At 51.3% G+C, this 16,876-nt stretch overlaps 1 protein-coding gene across 1 annotated transcript in view; it reads right to left on the reverse strand.

Moving 5' to 3' along the window:
• Window positions 1-2,595: 2,595 nt before the first annotated feature.
• Window positions 2,596-16,876, reverse strand: part of LOC119113852 (heparan-alpha-glucosaminide N-acetyltransferase) — a 15,025-nt gene continuing 744 nt past the window's right edge. The window contains exons 2-13 of the mRNA XM_037238077.1: window positions 15,382-15,514; window positions 14,798-14,928; window positions 14,225-14,340; window positions 13,306-13,489; window positions 11,851-11,958; window positions 11,471-11,567; window positions 10,056-10,223; window positions 7,033-7,157; window positions 5,765-5,937; window positions 5,438-5,624; window positions 4,466-4,578; window positions 2,596-3,337 (exon numbers count right to left, since the gene is read on the reverse strand). Of these exons, the coding sequence (XP_037093972.1) occupies window positions 3,156-3,337; window positions 4,466-4,578; window positions 5,438-5,624; window positions 5,765-5,937; window positions 7,033-7,157; window positions 10,056-10,223; window positions 11,471-11,567; window positions 11,851-11,958; window positions 13,306-13,489; window positions 14,225-14,340; window positions 14,798-14,928; window positions 15,382-15,507 (1,710 nt within the window). The 5' untranslated portion in view covers window positions 15,508-15,514 and the 3' untranslated portion in view covers window positions 2,596-3,155. The remainder of the gene's footprint in view (window positions 3,338-4,465; window positions 4,579-5,437; window positions 5,625-5,764; window positions 5,938-7,032; window positions 7,158-10,055; window positions 10,224-11,470; window positions 11,568-11,850; window positions 11,959-13,305; window positions 13,490-14,224; window positions 14,341-14,797; window positions 14,929-15,381; window positions 15,515-16,876) is intronic.

The following is a 16,876-nucleotide window of genomic DNA, read 5'->3' on the forward strand; positions in this document are numbered from 1 at the left end:
TTTGGTCACCTTGACATTCCAAGGTCAAAAAAGATCGCTGACCTAAATGAGAACCAGTGAACTTTTGCTTAGAACAGGTATCTAAGTTCCAGGTGATTGCATGGTGAGGCACGGAAATACCTTGCATACAACCTGGAGCTTGATCTTGTTTGACCTTTTTAGTGCGGAAATGATAACATAAAAACTTCAACTTTAAGTCAAAGTAAATTGACAGCAGATCAATCCACCCTGTCAGTTAAGTGTCCCTAAGCTCTCTTAGTTCTTGAGATGTCAGGGGAGAGTTGGCACCCACCCGAGCGTGTGGTATTCCATCAGCCACCCGGTCGCGTGCTAATCAGCAGTTTGTCAAAGTTTATTATTGAACTATCTTCACGGATGGCGCAATACCAAGTGTGCCTCACCCCTTATCTCGACATATAACTTCATGATCACATTTTTAGAAATATATGCTGACCATTGAATGCAAAGCTATTCCAGCCAATAGTTCAATACATTACATTCACCATGGTAACAGCCTCCTTCATTTTCTAAATAGAGGAACGTGGAGCTAGCTGATTCGTTTTACATGAAGGTGATCATCCAACTTCATATACCTTCCACTGCCAGTGTTAAAATATTCGGCCACTTGGGTGGCAACGATGTCCATATTTCTTCGTGTTATACACCCCGGCTTGGGCTCACTGCCTGTGCCCCCCCCCCCCCTCCTTGCTCAAAATCAGCCAATCAGCATCGCGCCGGGCTGCTGTCAACCCAGCATCTAAGCGCCTTAGGCTGGACAGTCGGGCTGAGCAGGTCAGATGTCTGGGCTTAAGGTCAAAGGACAACAAATTAGTGCCAGCGAATAGCGTGCGGGGGCCGCCAGAGAGTCAGGATTCTTTTAGCATGAATCCGTATTTACATCCTGCACACCCTACGGGGTGAATTTTGGAGCGCCATGGACGGCTGGCTGCAAGGGCTACGACCTGGTGATGTGGAATCACAATGACGACACGCTTAAACCGTATGCCGTGGATTTTCCCAGAACTAGTCCACAGTATCAGAGTGCCGTTCGCACGGAAGTCCATTTTTGCCAGACGTGGTTAGCGTTATTTCCCGCGAGGCTTAGTCGGACGAGCGCTCGAACAGTTTCCTGCATTCTCAGGAAATATTTACCGTGGATTAGCCGAGCTCTTCGTTTGGTTTTAACGCGCGTGGTTTAACGTTCGATTTATGGAACCAACGAATGACGCGTTGTTTATGCCTTCACTAGATTGCAAGCATGTAGGCAACCGTGGTGGTGCTCGATGGATGTCTATAGACATCTAAATACCTTACGTTTGCTTGTTCGCTATAGTCGGCTAGCGCACACGTACGCTAGTTCATTATAATCATGGTTGCTCACACACACTAGCGCTGTAATATAGACACCCATCAGGCTTCATGTAGATGCTTCTAGAGATACTACACATTATCATGCGACGACATATGATGAGTATGATGAGCCTGCGTCAAAACTCTCATTATTTCGAACAGATTTCACTTTACCTACCATTCCATCCGCGTACGCCAAAACGGAGTTAAGACAACGCACTTACGCTTCAGTGGCAGCATTGTTTATAATAGCCCAGGTTAGCACAGAGCGCAGCCAACTGAACAAAAATATCGCCAGGCATATGCTGTCAATATTGTCACTCGTCAAACAGAAATATTGTCAATAAGCATGAATGCAACTTCTTTGCTCTACTTGCTCCCCTGGCAACACAAAACCGGTGTTTGTCATGCCCACTGGCCGTCTCCCTGCCCAACGCCGACTTTGGACACTCAAAATGTTGAACCCTCTTCACATCGATTCATGAGACGACATGGGCACACGCGTGTAGGTTAAGCGGAAGAGACCCCAGCCGAAGAGACTGGTCCGCGCCAATGTGTGGCCGGTCCGAGTCATGCAAGCTGCGCTGCCTCATTCTGAACTTCAGTCACGAGCTCGGGGCATGAAACGGCCGGAATGGGGCCGGGCAGTCGGAGGAAATTGTATCATTTTAAAAATATGTGCCCGCGTGCTAGTGATGCAGATTTGGTCCTCCGTTCACTGATATGATGCGCTGACAGAGCGGCTGATATCCAATGTTAAAAGTCATCCTTGTGTTAAGCACACTCCTTAAGTCAGAATTACAGGCAGCTTTGTACCGTTGTGTTGTTCGAGTCACTGCACATCACGCTGCTGAACTAATCGTGAAAACAGCGTGGTCCGTGCTTTGTTGTCCCGTATGCATCTGGAACGTCCGGTGCGGGATGTGCTAAGGTTAAAACATGCAGACCGTATTAGTGTTTGGGAACGTTGTTAAAGCTTTCATTAAGTAACTGAAAACGCTGGCTCCTGTAAAGTCGGAAAACTTGACCTCACAGAGTAGGTTTGCACTAGACACTCAACTGCAGCTTGCTGTTTTTGATACGCGTCAGAGAAGATGTGGACTAAGCAATGCAATGGATACTGTTTGTTGGCGTCAGAAAACCAGTCGAGATTTTGCAATTTAAGCGACAGAGCAGACTGAACGTGGAACGTTGCACGCTCCAGAGATATTCAATTCAAGAGGACTGTCCGGATAAAACTGGTGATGTACACATGCCTTTATTGGTTCCTTCAGATACAGCACAAACATTCCATTTGGCACATTGTGCATCCCAGTGATGGCCGATCCAAAATGGCCGTCAGGATAGAACTGGTTACCTGTACATGTCTTTTATTCGTTTGTTCATTTAGGCGGCAAGCTTGATGGCGCAGAAATACTCACCTGCGGACATGTATGCATTGTACTCCACCTGCTCTACCTTCTCAGGCGCATAAAGTATCATCGTATCGTGGGACCTTCTAAGGCTTTATGTCTGGCGTGCCTCAAAGAAATCGCATCACTTGATCCGTTCAAATCACACAACGCTCCATGGTAAAGGCGTAGGCTATTTCAGCCGGTCGTTTTAGCTCCCGAATAACTTGGCTCATCACACAGTGCCACGTCCTGTGCGTTGTCAAGAAATACCACATTTCGCGCGAACACAAGATCTCACCGCATTCTATCGTCTATTTAACCATCCACTTCAAGGATTGAAATGTGCGCTACCAACTGCATAAAGAGAAGACTCCTTCCGAGTGGGCTGCATCGTCGCTACCCATGCGCCATTCACAGTTTCCAGAAGTATTTTTTCTCGTGCAGCCAGACAGCCACCACCAGCCAGCAGAGCACGCCCCAGAGGGCCTCGGCCAGCCGCCACAGGTGGCTGTCCATGGCGCCGTACTCCCACTGGAACGGGAACAGCTCGAACGCCATCATGTGACCCACGTACATCAGCAGCGCGTTCCTTCCTGAAACAGACCGTGGGGGAACAGTCAGCCGGCTTCCTGCCCAGAGCGGGCGGTGGGGGAACGATCACCCGCGTTCCGGCCTGGAGCGGACTGCGGAGGAACGGTCAGCCGGCTTCCTGCCCAGAGCAGGCCGTGGGGGGAACGATACTCTGCGTTCCGGCCTGGAATGGACGGCGGGGAACGGTCAGCCATCACGGGACGGCACCGGCGTCACACCGAGAGGGATACATTTGAGCTACGATAGTTATGATTGTTATGAGGATGCTACGATATTTCAGATGACAGCGCAATTGTTGATGATTCGGCAAACGGAGAAGGGGAAGCGGTACGTAGCTGTGTCCGATACGCTGCTCAAATGCGCTGTATTTTCCGAAAGGGACGGGCGTGGGGCATGCGCACATGCATTCGGAATGATCTTACAGCGCTGCGTTAAGCCAACTGTATGCTCATTTTCGGGTGCTGTCAGGAAAGGAAAGCTTTCTTATAACTGAGAGGGGTTACAGTGTGGCTGTTATCGGGCCGAGTGGGCCGTAACCTGATGTGTACCTCCGAGAGAACCGAAAGGGGCTGCAATTACCTAGAGCTAACAGAAAAAGTGATCAGTGCAACATTACCACGCAACTACAGCAACTGCTAAAGGGTTATGGCATGCCCTTCACCTCTGAAAAGTGATGACGTGGCGTAGAATAAGCCATATGGAATGAAACCAGGTTGGAAAACATGGGACGACACCAACGCACAACCAAACAATTTAATGGGTTGCAACTAGCAACAAAAACGAAGGAAGTTAAAAGTCCAAAAGACACGCTTCGATCGCGAACATCACGGCTCATGCGCTATGCGTGGATGTTATTGACACCCCCACACATACACACAAACACACCCACACTCATACTCACACCCACATCGCCACCCCTCCAGCCACACCCACTGACCCCCCCCCCCCCTGACAATTACCCTCCCATATGCATATATTTGGGGGTGGTGGTGGTTGTGGTATACATACATATGTATGAAATTCCGTGTGTTGTACATAAGCTAGAGAGTTCTGTTTCTTTGTGCAGGGCAGCCAGATATGATTGTTAGTTTAGTACACCACTCAACCTGTCACGTCATAGCGTGGATTACCTGGATAGAAGAACGGGCTTCCGCTCCACCACCTGAGCACGTCCACGGTGACGTAACACAGAATCAGCAGGAAAAATGCAAAACTGGCCGTCAGCAGGGTATAAGAGAGCGACCTGGAAACAAACCGAGTTTGTGAAGCAGTCCTCGTTAGCAGTCCTTGTGAAGCAGTCCTCGTTAGCAGTCCTTGTGAAGCAGTCCTCGTTATCCGCACTTTGCAGACTCGAGACCACAAAACAGCGTAAAATGTGGAGGACTTGCACTCCATAACTGGATTATTCCAGAGCTGATCGTCCTTTGGAACACACTGCTGTCCCTACGACACGCAATGGAAGTGATTCTGGTCGGTCTGCAAGCCCCTGGATACGCCCCGCGTTAAGCCTGGTACCAGCGGCCGCCATACGGAGTTTTCGATCACTTGGGGCGGCGTCTTTACAAACAAGGTCGGCTACACGACACGCGCTGTGGCCATGTTCCCCGCTCGACTGTGTTGCAGAACTCGCGGTTCAGGAATTTCTCTCGGAGAGCTTTTCATTCTTACGAAGAATGAATCCGCAAGCCAGTTACTGAGTTTTTTATGCCAGCGTACATCTCAATCATTACCAAGAAGGAAAATGATGCCATGTCGTGGGTAAATTGAGGGCTTTTAGAATGCCGACTGATACAACAAAACCACACATTCCATGACACATGCTGCACTGACGCTGACTGTTTCGTGAAACACTTTGAAACGGAATGAACGGAAATGTCACAGCACGCCGTTCACCATCGCTTCAGCCACCGCAAATGATGTTTGGAGTCGGATCTCAAAGTGTAGATGCGAAACGTTTTCCTATATACCTACATTCTTACGTTTTTCCTCATGCGGCGGCACGTATCAAGCGAAGTGTTGCCTGCTATGTTAAGAACAACACGGGAAAATGAAGGTAAACTTTGTCTGCGGCCGGACGTTGATTCCCAGCCAGCATCACACACCAGATGTTCTTGTTCACGGGGATGAGGCCGCCGTCCTGAGAGCAGCCGCAGAGAGCTGCGGCGGCGGCACCGGTCAGCAGGCCCCAGGCGGCCCAGCGCCGCAGCCGGGCCGGCCAGGCGCGGTACAGGTGCAGCGTCATGCCAGCCTGCACCCCCAGGAACACGCTCACGCACGACATCAGCACGCCTGCCGAGAAGGCACGGCGGGCCGTCAGCATGCAGCGGCAGCTGGGTTTCAGTAAATGGATTAAATAGTAAATGACCACACAAGCTTTAAGTCAGTCAGGTGTTTGAATAGATGCATTGCCTTCGCCGGCCTCCACTTACCTAAAAATCCCTCCGGGTCAAAGGCACCGGAACCGTAAATATGCTTTGCAGTTGGATTCTGATAGATATGCGCATCGCCTGCAATCAATCGGTCCACGTAACCTGCAGCGCCACCTATGCATGACCCCGGAACACTGGCGTTGTCATACAGACCACCAGGACCCAGGTAGCCCCTGAAAAGGAAATGTACAATGCTTTATCAAACCTTGTCGATTACCTGGATATCTTTTGCTTGGATTTTCAATAAACCAGGCTCTTCAAGGAATCGCACCGCATTTCGGGATATTATTGCATGTCGTACGGAAATAATGCGTTTTTGGCTCCATATTCATCGTGCATTAACAGTTTAGCCTGGGAGGTCAAGAAACCACCGACTACTAACGTGACGCTGAAAATCCAACGAGGGCAAGTGTGGGGCTTGTGAGGACTGGCGGATGGAGTGCGACAGGTCCGTACAGTACACATGCCGGGCTGTCGGGCACCGGGAGGCAGGTCCGCCTGCGCCTGCTACTGATGAGGGACCGCTGGCACGGAAAGACAGCCCGACAAGCTCGTGCGGTGAGGAGACAGGTTCATGTGGTGGTGAGACAGCCTCGTGCGGTGGTGAGACAGGCCCGTGCGGTGGGGAGACAGGTTCATGTGGTGGTGAGACAGCCTCGTGCGGTGGTGAGACAGGCCCGTGCGGTGGGGAGACAGGTTTATGTGGTGGTGAGACAGCCTCGTGCGGTGGTGAGACAGCCTCGTGCGGTGGGGAGACCGGTTCATGTGGTGGTGAGACAGCCTCGTGCGGTGGTGAGACAGGCTCGGGCGGTAGGGAGACCGGTTCATGCGGTGTGGAGATAGGCTCATGCGGTGGGGAAACAGGCGCGTACGATGGTGAGCAGGTCCGTGCAGTAAACGAACAGGATAGTTCGTAAGATGGGGGACGGTCTGTTGCGGTAGGGGGGGGGGGGGGTGAGGTGACTTCGTGCAGTGGATGATAGGGTCGTGCGGTAAGCGACAGCCTCGTGCGGTAAGAGACAGGCTTGTGCGGTGGGCAGACAGCCTCGTGCGGCAAGAGACAGGCTCGTGCGGCAAGAGACAGGCTCAGGCGGTGATGGGACAGGCTCAGGCGGTGGGAAGACAGGCCCGCGCGGTAAGAGACAGGCTCGTGCGGTGGTGAGACAGGCTCGTGCGGTGGTGAGACAGGCTCGTGCGGTGGTGACAGAGGTTCGTGCGATGGTGAGACAAGCTCGTGCTCTGGTGAGACAGGCCCGTGCGGTACTCACGTTGGACAGCCGGGCACTGGCAGGTAGAAGGTGACAGCCGTGTGCCCGGCCACAATAGCCAGCGCCAGAAGCCACTGCGGCCACAGACTGGTGACGTCACAGACAGCGGCTCGGATCCCGCCACCCTGCAATCAACAGCCAATGAATGCACCCCAGACGGGCCCTCCAAAATACCGCCCAGCTGGCAGCTGGCGGACAACGCCTCGTCCAAGCCGAGACAAGACAGCTCCCGACCTGTATGTAATTGAGGGTTTACGACGAACCCAGCTGCTGAGGCTACAGGGCGTCGCCTCTCACCCGGGCAGGAAGGGCGAGCACCGCGGGGAATCGAACCCCGTACCCCTGGTTTCCCAGACCAGAGGTACGGTCTCCCCTCCACAAAAACCTCTGCGGTAGCCATAGATAGCTAATCGACCACGCTCTGTCGGTTGTGGCGCCGTGCAAAGCCCGAGGCTAGAAGGAGGGTGGCTATTGGTGCACAAGAACTCTGCCCATGCCAGATGAGGTCAGCTTTCTCATTCGTAGCTGTTATTGAGAGTTGCTTGGAGTCGAACTGGAGCGAACCTTTTGCAGCCGAGGGCGTGTTCCCTTAGATGAGGTCAGCTTTCTCATTCATAGCTGTTATTGAGAGTTGCTTGGAGTCGAACTGGAGCGAACCTTTTGCAGCCGAGGGCGTGTTCCCTTAGATGAGGTCAGCTTTCTCATTCATAGCTGTTATTGAGAGTTGCTTGGAGTCGAACTGGAGCGAACCTTTTGCAGCCGAGGGCGTGTTCCCTTAGATGAGGTCAGCTTTCTCATTCATAGCTGTTATTGAGAGTTGCTTGGAGTCGAACTGGAGCGAACCTTTTGCAGCCGAGGGCGTGTTCCCTTAGATGAGGTCAGCTTTCTCATTCATAGCTGTTATTGAGAGTTGCTTGGAGTCGAACTGGAGCGAACCTTTTGCAGCCGAGGGCGTGTTCCCTTAGATGAGGTCAGCTTTCTCATTCATAGCTGTTATTGAGAGTTGCTTGGAGTCGAACTGGAGCGAACCTTTTGCAGCCGAGGGCGTGTTCCCTTAGATGAGGTCAGCTTTCTCATTCATAGCTGTTATTGAGAGTTGCTTGGAGTCGAACTGGAGCGAACCTTTTGCAGCCGAGGGCGTGTTCCCTTAGATGAGGTCAGCTTTCTCATTCATAGCTGTTATTGAGAGTTGCTTGGAGTCGAACTGGAGCGAACCTTTTGCAGCCGAGGGCGTGTTCCCTTAGATGAGGTCAGCTTTCTCATTCATAGCTGTTATTGAGAGTTGCTTGGAGTCGAACTGGAGCGAACCTTTTGCAGCCGAGGGCGTGTTCCCTTAGATGAGGTCAGCTTTCTCATTCATAGCTGTTATTGAGAGTTGCTTGGAGTCGAACTGGAGCGAACCTTTTGCAGCCGAGGGCGTGTTCCCTTAGATGAGGTCAGCTTTCTCATTCATAGCTGTTATTGAGAGTTGCTTGGAGTCGAACTGGAGCGAACCTTTTGCAGCCGAGGGCGTGTTCCCTTGACGGCACCTCCTCAGAGCGCGACGCCCTCAGTTTCAGCTCGCACGCGCGGGTGAAAAAAGACCGGGCCCTCAGTTTCAGCTCGCACGCGCGGGTGAAAAAAGACCAGGCCCTCAGTTTCAGCTCGCACGCGCGGGTGAAAAAAGACCGGGCCCACGCACATTCACAGCACAGATAAACACCTAGCAAGCTCAACCGCTTTCTGGATCGTCTTGTGTAACAGAGTCAGCCATGGTGAATCGTGTCTCCTCTAGAAGGTCTTATCTGCCTGACAAAATTTCTGAAGGCAGTGCAGGCGCCACCAGGCTTCCTCCAATATGGGACGAGTAGAACGAGCGATCAAGCAAATGCTAGCTTCACCGTCCGGGCTTGCGACAAATATTGGCTGCAGGCCCCACCAAGACAACTGAACACCGTCTCCCACACATCTGACAGCTCAAAATCGCAGACGGTCGAACACCATCTTCCATTCCTATTACGGCTCAAAATCCCTGACGGTCGAACGCCATCTCCCACACATATTACAACTAAAAAACCCAGACGGTCGAATACCATCTCCCACACATCTCACAGCTCACAACCGCAGACGGTCAAACACCATCTTCCACACATCTCACAGCTCACAACCGCAGACGATCAAACACCATCTCTCACACATCTCGCAGCTCAAGACCGCAGAAGGACCGAACAGCATTTCCTACACATCTCACAGCCCGCAGCCACAGACGGTAAAATGCCATCCCCCTCACATCTCGCAACTCACAACCGCAGACGGTCGAACACCATCTCCCACGAATCTCACAGCTCCCACCTTGACGACAGATGGGTGGTGGGTGAAACAGAACTCGCACCAACCAAACCTTCAAGCGGAGGCAGGGCTAAACAAAGGATGTTGCCAAACCCATCCAAAAAATACACTAAAGAACATATCCATCCCCGGCTTGGTCCCATTTTCCCCTAAATAAGTGAAAAGAGACTGAAGCTCCCAGCTGAAGAAGAGGCTGCTCCTCTGAGCGAAGGACTCCATTCCAGCTTAAGATGACAGCCTGAGAAGCCTCTCCAGCATACTTTATGCCAGTTAGCTGAAAAACCTCACTCACAAGAATACACTTCACTGAAATTGTAGCCTTCTCTGAGGTAAACCAAAGGCTATAAAATGCATGGTACTATCTTGACTGTGCCTCATAAAAGCTGTACGCAAACTGGAACACCAAAGCGATAAAAGACTAGCGTAAAATGCCTGAGACCCTATGGGCTGTGATGCTATCTCTCCAAGTCCTTTGCAACCAATCTAAGCATCCATCAGATCACCGAAAGTCAGGTTTTCTAGTCATTGTTAAAAAGGCGTCTTCAGAAGGCTCGGTCTAGCCTCCCTCCAAGGAACGGGCCTGGCGAGCATCCGGAACCCACCAATGTTCAAGGAAACTATGTACGCGATTACATCTACGTTATACAGCCGCTAGATCGTTGGAAGGCCCGGTGGCACTGTCGGCGGTGACTGACCTCGGGCAGTCGGGGCCGGCGAGCCATGGCGGGTAGGGTGGCCAGAGCCATAACCAGGTAAGTGACGGCGAACCGCTGCAGCACGCCCGGTATACGGTACGTCTCGAGGCGCATGTAGCCGCCCAGAGAGTTCAGCACCACGCCGATCAGCAGCAGCCACCAGGAACGCTGAAGGTCAGGCGGATGTCAGCCACAGCCAACAGGAGCGCTGAAGGTCAGGCGGATGTTAGCCACACTCACCAGGAGCGCTCCGGGTCACACGGATATCAGCCACAGTCACCAGGAGAGCTACGAGTCACACAGATGTCAGCCACAGTCACCAGGAGAGCTACGGGTCACACGGATGTCAGCCACAGTCACCAGGAGAGCTACGGGTCACACGAATATCAGCCACGGTCACCAGGAGCGCTGCGGGTCACACGGATGTCAGCCACGGTCACCAGGAGAGCTACAGATCACACGAATGTCGGCCACGGTCACCAGGAGAGCTACGGGTCACATGATGTCAGCCACGGTCACCAGGAGAGCTACGGGTCACAAGAATGTCAGCCACGGTCACCAGGAGAGCTACGGGTCACATGATGTCAGCCACAGTCACCAGGAGAGCTACGGGTCACACGGATGTCAGCCACAGTCACCAGGAGAGCTACGGGTCACATGATGTCAGTCACAGTCACCAGGAGCGCTACAGATCACACGGATGTCAGTCACAGTCACCAGGAGCGCTGCAAGTCACACGGATGTCAGCCACAGTCACCAGGAGCGCTACGGATCACACGGATGTCAGCCACAGTCACCAGGAGCGCTACGGATCACACGGATGTCAGCCACAGTCACCAGGAGCGCTGCAGGTCACACGGATGTCAGCCACAGTCACCAGGAGCGCTACAGGTCACACGGATGTCAGTCACAGTCACCATGAGAGCTACGGGTCACATGATGTCAGCCACAGCCACCAGGAGTATAGCTGTGACTGACATTAGTTAACATCCGCTGACGTCAACTACAACTACCACGGCAGCTCACTCGAGGTTGCAATACATGGTGTCATGAGGTGCAGTTCTTGGGCAATCCAGACGGCAGTGATGCTCCGTATTTAGTTCCGGGCCGAATTGTAAAAGCTGTTGAGGTTGCTGAGGCTAATATTGCTAAATGACAGCGTGTTTTATATCACGAGCTGAACCGGCAACATTTTTCGTATCGAGCTTGTGACATGTCCAGTCCTCAAGTCCTCGGCCCATGCCGTGATCATAACAAACTCGCGTTATCTCTGCACGTCTCTGGCGTGTCATTATTGGATAGTTTTGCATTCTATGGCGAAAAAGCATGAGCTTCTCATGCTTGCGAGGAGTTAACCCAACTACGTATGTATGTATACGAGACATTCAGGCCTTTTGCTTAACACATGAACTCACCTTGAAAATGTGGTAAATGATTTTGGTCATCGATTTCTCCTTCCGAATTTGCGATCCGAGTGACAAAGGTATGCAAACACCCATTATCCACATAAACCTGGAAACACCCATGCCCATCAGTAATTCAAGCGCTTGCTAGTAGTCATACATCAGGTACGTCAATGGTCATCCCCTCATTTGCTGGAAATCACGAAATGTATCTAACAGAGGGCATGGCCGAAACTACACATTTACAGTGCACGATGCACATACCACGTATCCACAAAAAATGCATGCCTGCTAGTTCCCACCATTTGCGACTGTCATGCAAGCGAATCGCTTCAAACAGGAAACGGCTCGGCCGCGTAACTGTCGCATGGCCGTCCGCGCGTGCGCCGTACCAGGGGAAGACGAGGTCAGCCACGAGCAGGCCGTTCCAGGCGGCGTGCTCGAAGAACCAGTACTGGCCCTGCCACTCGTTGACGAAGATCATCAGCAAGATGGTGATCCTGACCCACAAGACAGCGCCGTCATCAGATCGAGGTGTCGGGGCTCACGCACACAATATTTGTTTGAGTCATTTTAAGAAAAAAATCTGGATTTTGAAATTTCAGTACATTTTGTAACTGATTCAAGGCTATCTGCGTGCTGTGCTTGACAAAGAAAGACTTTTAAGGCCGATTAAAGGGCTTGGACTGGACTTCAGTCTAACTTTGAGAGGAGTCGGGTGGGGAGTCTCGGGTGAGGAGTCGATTGACCGCTCACAGGTTTTTCCAGCAAAATGTCCGAAAGGTCTGACGTAGCTACGCCAAATTTTGCACAGCTGTAGGCAGTTCAATAGGGAATCGTTTGTTTAAATAAAACTAGCTACACCTTGTAAGGTCACTGGCCTATGGCAGGTCAAAGTCAGGCCGTGGCAGTCAGCGAAAGTTATTTCTAGGGGAATCGTTTAATCTGATGCGGCAGCGGGGAGGTAGACGAAGTCATGCATCTCTGAGATGGTTAATTAGGTCACAAACCAATTAAATTTATAATTGCAAGAAATTCAATTGTCATATTGCCAGGTGCAAAGGCAAGACCGAAGTTAACACTGACCTGGATGTCTGCTCAAAAGTTTGCATTGTGTGGTACTTTCTGGTACTCATTTCAAATTCACTCATGACAGTGACCGTTCACGTTCACGTTCACGTTCACACGTTCCATTAACTTTTAAAGGTCAGAGTAGGTCACTGATCTGAAATAACGCAGGTCAGCAATTTGTGTTAGGAATGTACCACCCAGCGTATTCCCCGACGCTTATTTGAACGCCAAAATATGAGCAATCTCGTAGGTTTTTGGTCACCTTGACCTTTTGAGGTCAAACGAGATCACTGACCATAAATGGACGCCATGAACCTTTTGCGTAGAACGGTTAACGTTGGTAACATGAGGAGGTCTGAGGCACTTTGTCAGTACTGGTCACACAGTCAGTACACACACACAGTCCGGAGTCTGACCTCTTTACGTTATTTAACCCCGAGATCATGACCTAGCAACCTCCAATTTCGACACGAGTGATTTCACATGCGTGCAACTCACCCTGTGAATTTGTTGTTTCTGGTTGTCTTAGTTTTTGTGATCTTGGGAACCCAATTGACCCCCTCCCCGCCCGAGCCAAGGGTACTGCATCGGCCACCCGGGCGCGTGTTGGCTTCAGAGCACCCAGCACGCAGTTCAACACAGCGAGACATTAACTCTCCGAAAAAGCGATGAAACAACACACATACTCTGTTGCGCAGTGGCCGTGGTCCAGCGACCATTATGTTTAGACGCCGTGCATAACCCCCCGCGGCGTAAACCCTGACTCGGATACTAACCCTCTGAACACGTCAAGCGCGGCCAGCCTCGCTGACTTCTGCTTCGAGTCGAGCCTCTCGGGAAGCTCGCCAGATGGCAGGTCAGAGCCGTCGTTCCAGCAACGCCGGAGTCTGGCCGCGACGCAGGACCATAGGCCGTGTATCGTTGCTAGCACGAGCAAGACCACGGCAAAAATCCACAGCGCTGCAGAAAAAAAAACAGGCCGCGCCGAGTGACGAGGGTTCTGATGCGTATCGAGAGCGGCTGCAATGCCATAAATGGCCAAAGCTTCGTGACAAAGCGAGGGGAAACGTTGCGCTGTTCTTGCTGGACTTCCCGTGTTGCAGGTGTAGGTCACTGCTGTGAAGCTTGTCGGCTCTCTTGCAAGTATTCTACACCTCCCAGTGATATGATGGAGCGATACGAAAACGGATAAAAAAGGCAGTTAAGAAGCATTTGCGACAAAGAATGGCGTGCTCCACAACTGTACAGTGAAAAGTATTTCAAGGGCACACCCAACATCGGATAAGTTCCTCATGCGTGACAACAAAAAAAAAAGCAAGAAGAAAAAACGGAGCCCCACAGACTGCGTGCCGCGGGCCTTTCATCTATCACAATCCAGTCATCATAGAAGGCGCATCGTCTAACCTTCTGCAAGCAGGGCCCCGTTCGAAGAAATCAGATTCACGCATTCTGGGAAGCACGTTCACGCTCTCATTGTGGTATCAGAGTAATTAATTTGGCCTTGTACTCTAGCTGAGAGCAACGTCCCCCAACACTACCACGGCACGGAGCATTTTCAGACACAGTTCCTGCACGAACTCTCCTGCCGTTCTCCCTGCTCTCCCAGTGTGATGACCTGGCCTTTGAACCGTGCTGTTTTGGTTTTTTGAAGCTGATGACATGCTCCCGGCCATATCTCGCGCGCGGCACACTCACGGGTGTAGATGTTGTTCGGCTGCTGGAGCGTGCTGAGGGTGCAGTCGGACGAGCTGACGGCCAGGCTGTAGACGCCCCTGTCCCCCAGCCCGGCATGCAGGGCACACAGCTCATTCCTGCCGAAAGGTGCACGGCGTCGTCAGACAGTGCGACCTCACACCAGGGCCTCAGCGGCGGGGCGATGGTGGCGAAACGTGCGTCACGAGAGCTTACGCTGCTGTGCACGGCTGTAGGCATTGAGCACCAGCACCAACAGGCGGCTCGTCCAAACACAGGTGCAGTCAAGGGACGCCAACAAACCATAGTGCGCAACACTACCAAAGCAACAAGCACAAGTGCAAGTGCTCAGCGCAACAAAACGTGAATCACTTTGTAAACAACATTGCGAGTATCTGTGGGAGTTTGAAGTGTCTTTTTTTCAGAACATAAAGCTGCAAGTTAAGGTGAACACCATAATAAGGCCGATGTTAAGTGCGCCACTCCCGTAGCAGTGTGGATGTCGGGCTGCTTTGTGTGCAAAATGACTAGGTGCTCAAGATCATTCGGTTATTCAAACATCGTCTGTATGATTACTTGTCTGAGTCTACGGAGGACACGTATTCGGCGTCGCTGTTCTTAACCGCTAGCATCCATCCTCGTTTAGTGTTGAACTTGAAGGTGTAGTTTTGACCCGCGTCAAGGAGTCCCAACAGCTTATACGGACACTGGAACACGTATGGGAATTAGAAACATGTCGCGCATAAAGCAATGCTCTACAAGTCCCACGGAATCGTACAGTTAACAAAGATCCATGGCAAATTCTGCTCTAGTGACAAAGGCACACAAATGCCAAACATTGATACGTCAATGCTCACAGGAAAGTCCACAAAAAGAAAACAATGCATATCATGCGCTCCGAGTTCGGCGGCACCAAGAACTTTTGTTGCTTCAACGAGTGCGACAGGAATGTTTCGGCCACAAAAACCAACTGCCGGAAGGCATGCAGTCATTTGATCGCGTGGTTCTCAATGTTTCAACAGTAAGTGCAGCTGTTTTATGGCGACGCTTGTCTTCCAAGCTGCACCTAGCATCGCCACCGCGCAGCCAGCGGCCAGCGGCGCTGCTCGCCGCGCAGCGCGATGCTGGGCCCAGCAGAGCGGCCGCCAGCCGTGGCGTACCCTGTAGCAGTCATCGCTGAGCCGGTACAGGCCCACACGGGTGTCAGCAATGCTTGACAGTACGCTCAGCAAGGCTTCGTCCAGGCCCAGCATCTCCGGACTGACACCGGCTGATGACGACCCCATGGTGGCGCTGCGCATAGAACCGTGCCGATGTCAAACGGGTAACAGTGCGCACAGTTCATTCCGCTCATCACAGGAAATCATGCGACGTTCACGCTTCTGAGCACGCGCACGGACTCATGCATGGCCGCCTCACAGCTTACCACTTGATTGTCAGTTCTGGTCCGTTCGCTTTTTGTCAGTGTGTGTCACGTCCGCTATGTCTTTGCACTCTGCACGTGGAGAAGGTGATCGTCAGTTGTTCATTAAAAGCAGTCAGTTAATCTTAAAAGTGATGGGACCCGTTTGAAGTGGTAAGAACGCCTGCTGGTTGTTCAAAGAAACACCATTACCCCTGCCACTTACACCATCACTACCGTTACAATCATCACCATTATCATCCTATCATGAACACGAGTATCATCATCACCATTGCCATCACCTTAATAATAGTAATAGCAACGACAGCAATACTACCACTACTACTAATAATGATAGTAATGATACTAATCAGCATCATCAACGGTATTATTCTTATAATACCTCCTCTTCTTTTTATGATAATAATAATAATGCTAATAATAATAGTAATACTAACACCAATACCAATACAAGTACTACTTATAATTATTATCATCATCCTCATCATTATTATTATCATCAGAATTACCATCGGAGGCGGAAGGCGGGTCAACATCGTTACATTAGCGGCACCATACATCGCAGACATACGCTCAAAGCACACCAATATAGACCAAGGTGCTCAAAATTGAGCCAGGAGCACACCTGCCCAATTTTGGTGTCGCCATTACGCATGGTCTTATCTGTTTGAGGTTATAAAGGTAAAACGTGTGATTTTCAGTGAAATTTGACTCTGAACCTGGCAAAAGGGAGTCAATTATTAATCTAAAGGCAAATCAACAGGTACCAGTCGCGAGAACTCGTTTGGGACCATTCCACTGGTGTTTTTGGCTAAGCTCTATCTGTATTACTTTGGAAACGTCAGGAGGGGGGAGGGGGCATCAACTCCCCCCGTCAGTCCGCGTCATGAATAGCGACGAATCAGGACGAGGGCTACCAAGATAAGTTGGCGTGTTGCGCGACATGTGGACCCCGGAAGTATGGCCTGTTCGACGCATGTGGGTTTGTGGACCCACAGACCCTTGTTTACAGAAGCGAAATATGTGATGTGTCAAAAACCGGTGACTACAGTAAAGTACGATCAGGAGATGTATGTAGCGGTTGAGCACGAATACCAAAAAATGAAGGCAATGGCGCCAAAAACATGCGTCCAGCGAGACATGCCAATAACAGCACAGATTGAGGTCCTCACTTTCTCCCTAGAATGAACAGGTGACTGCCAGTCGATACCTCAATCATAACTTCGACGATG

The sequence above is a fragment of the Pollicipes pollicipes genome, unplaced genomic scaffold, assembly GCF_011947565.3.
Source record: "Pollicipes pollicipes isolate AB1234 unplaced genomic scaffold, Ppol_2.1 Scaffold_7262;HRSCAF=8765_pilon_pilon_pilon, whole genome shotgun sequence".
In the NCBI taxonomy this organism is placed as follows: domain Eukaryota; kingdom Metazoa; phylum Arthropoda; class Thecostraca; order Pollicipedomorpha; family Pollicipedidae; genus Pollicipes; species Pollicipes pollicipes.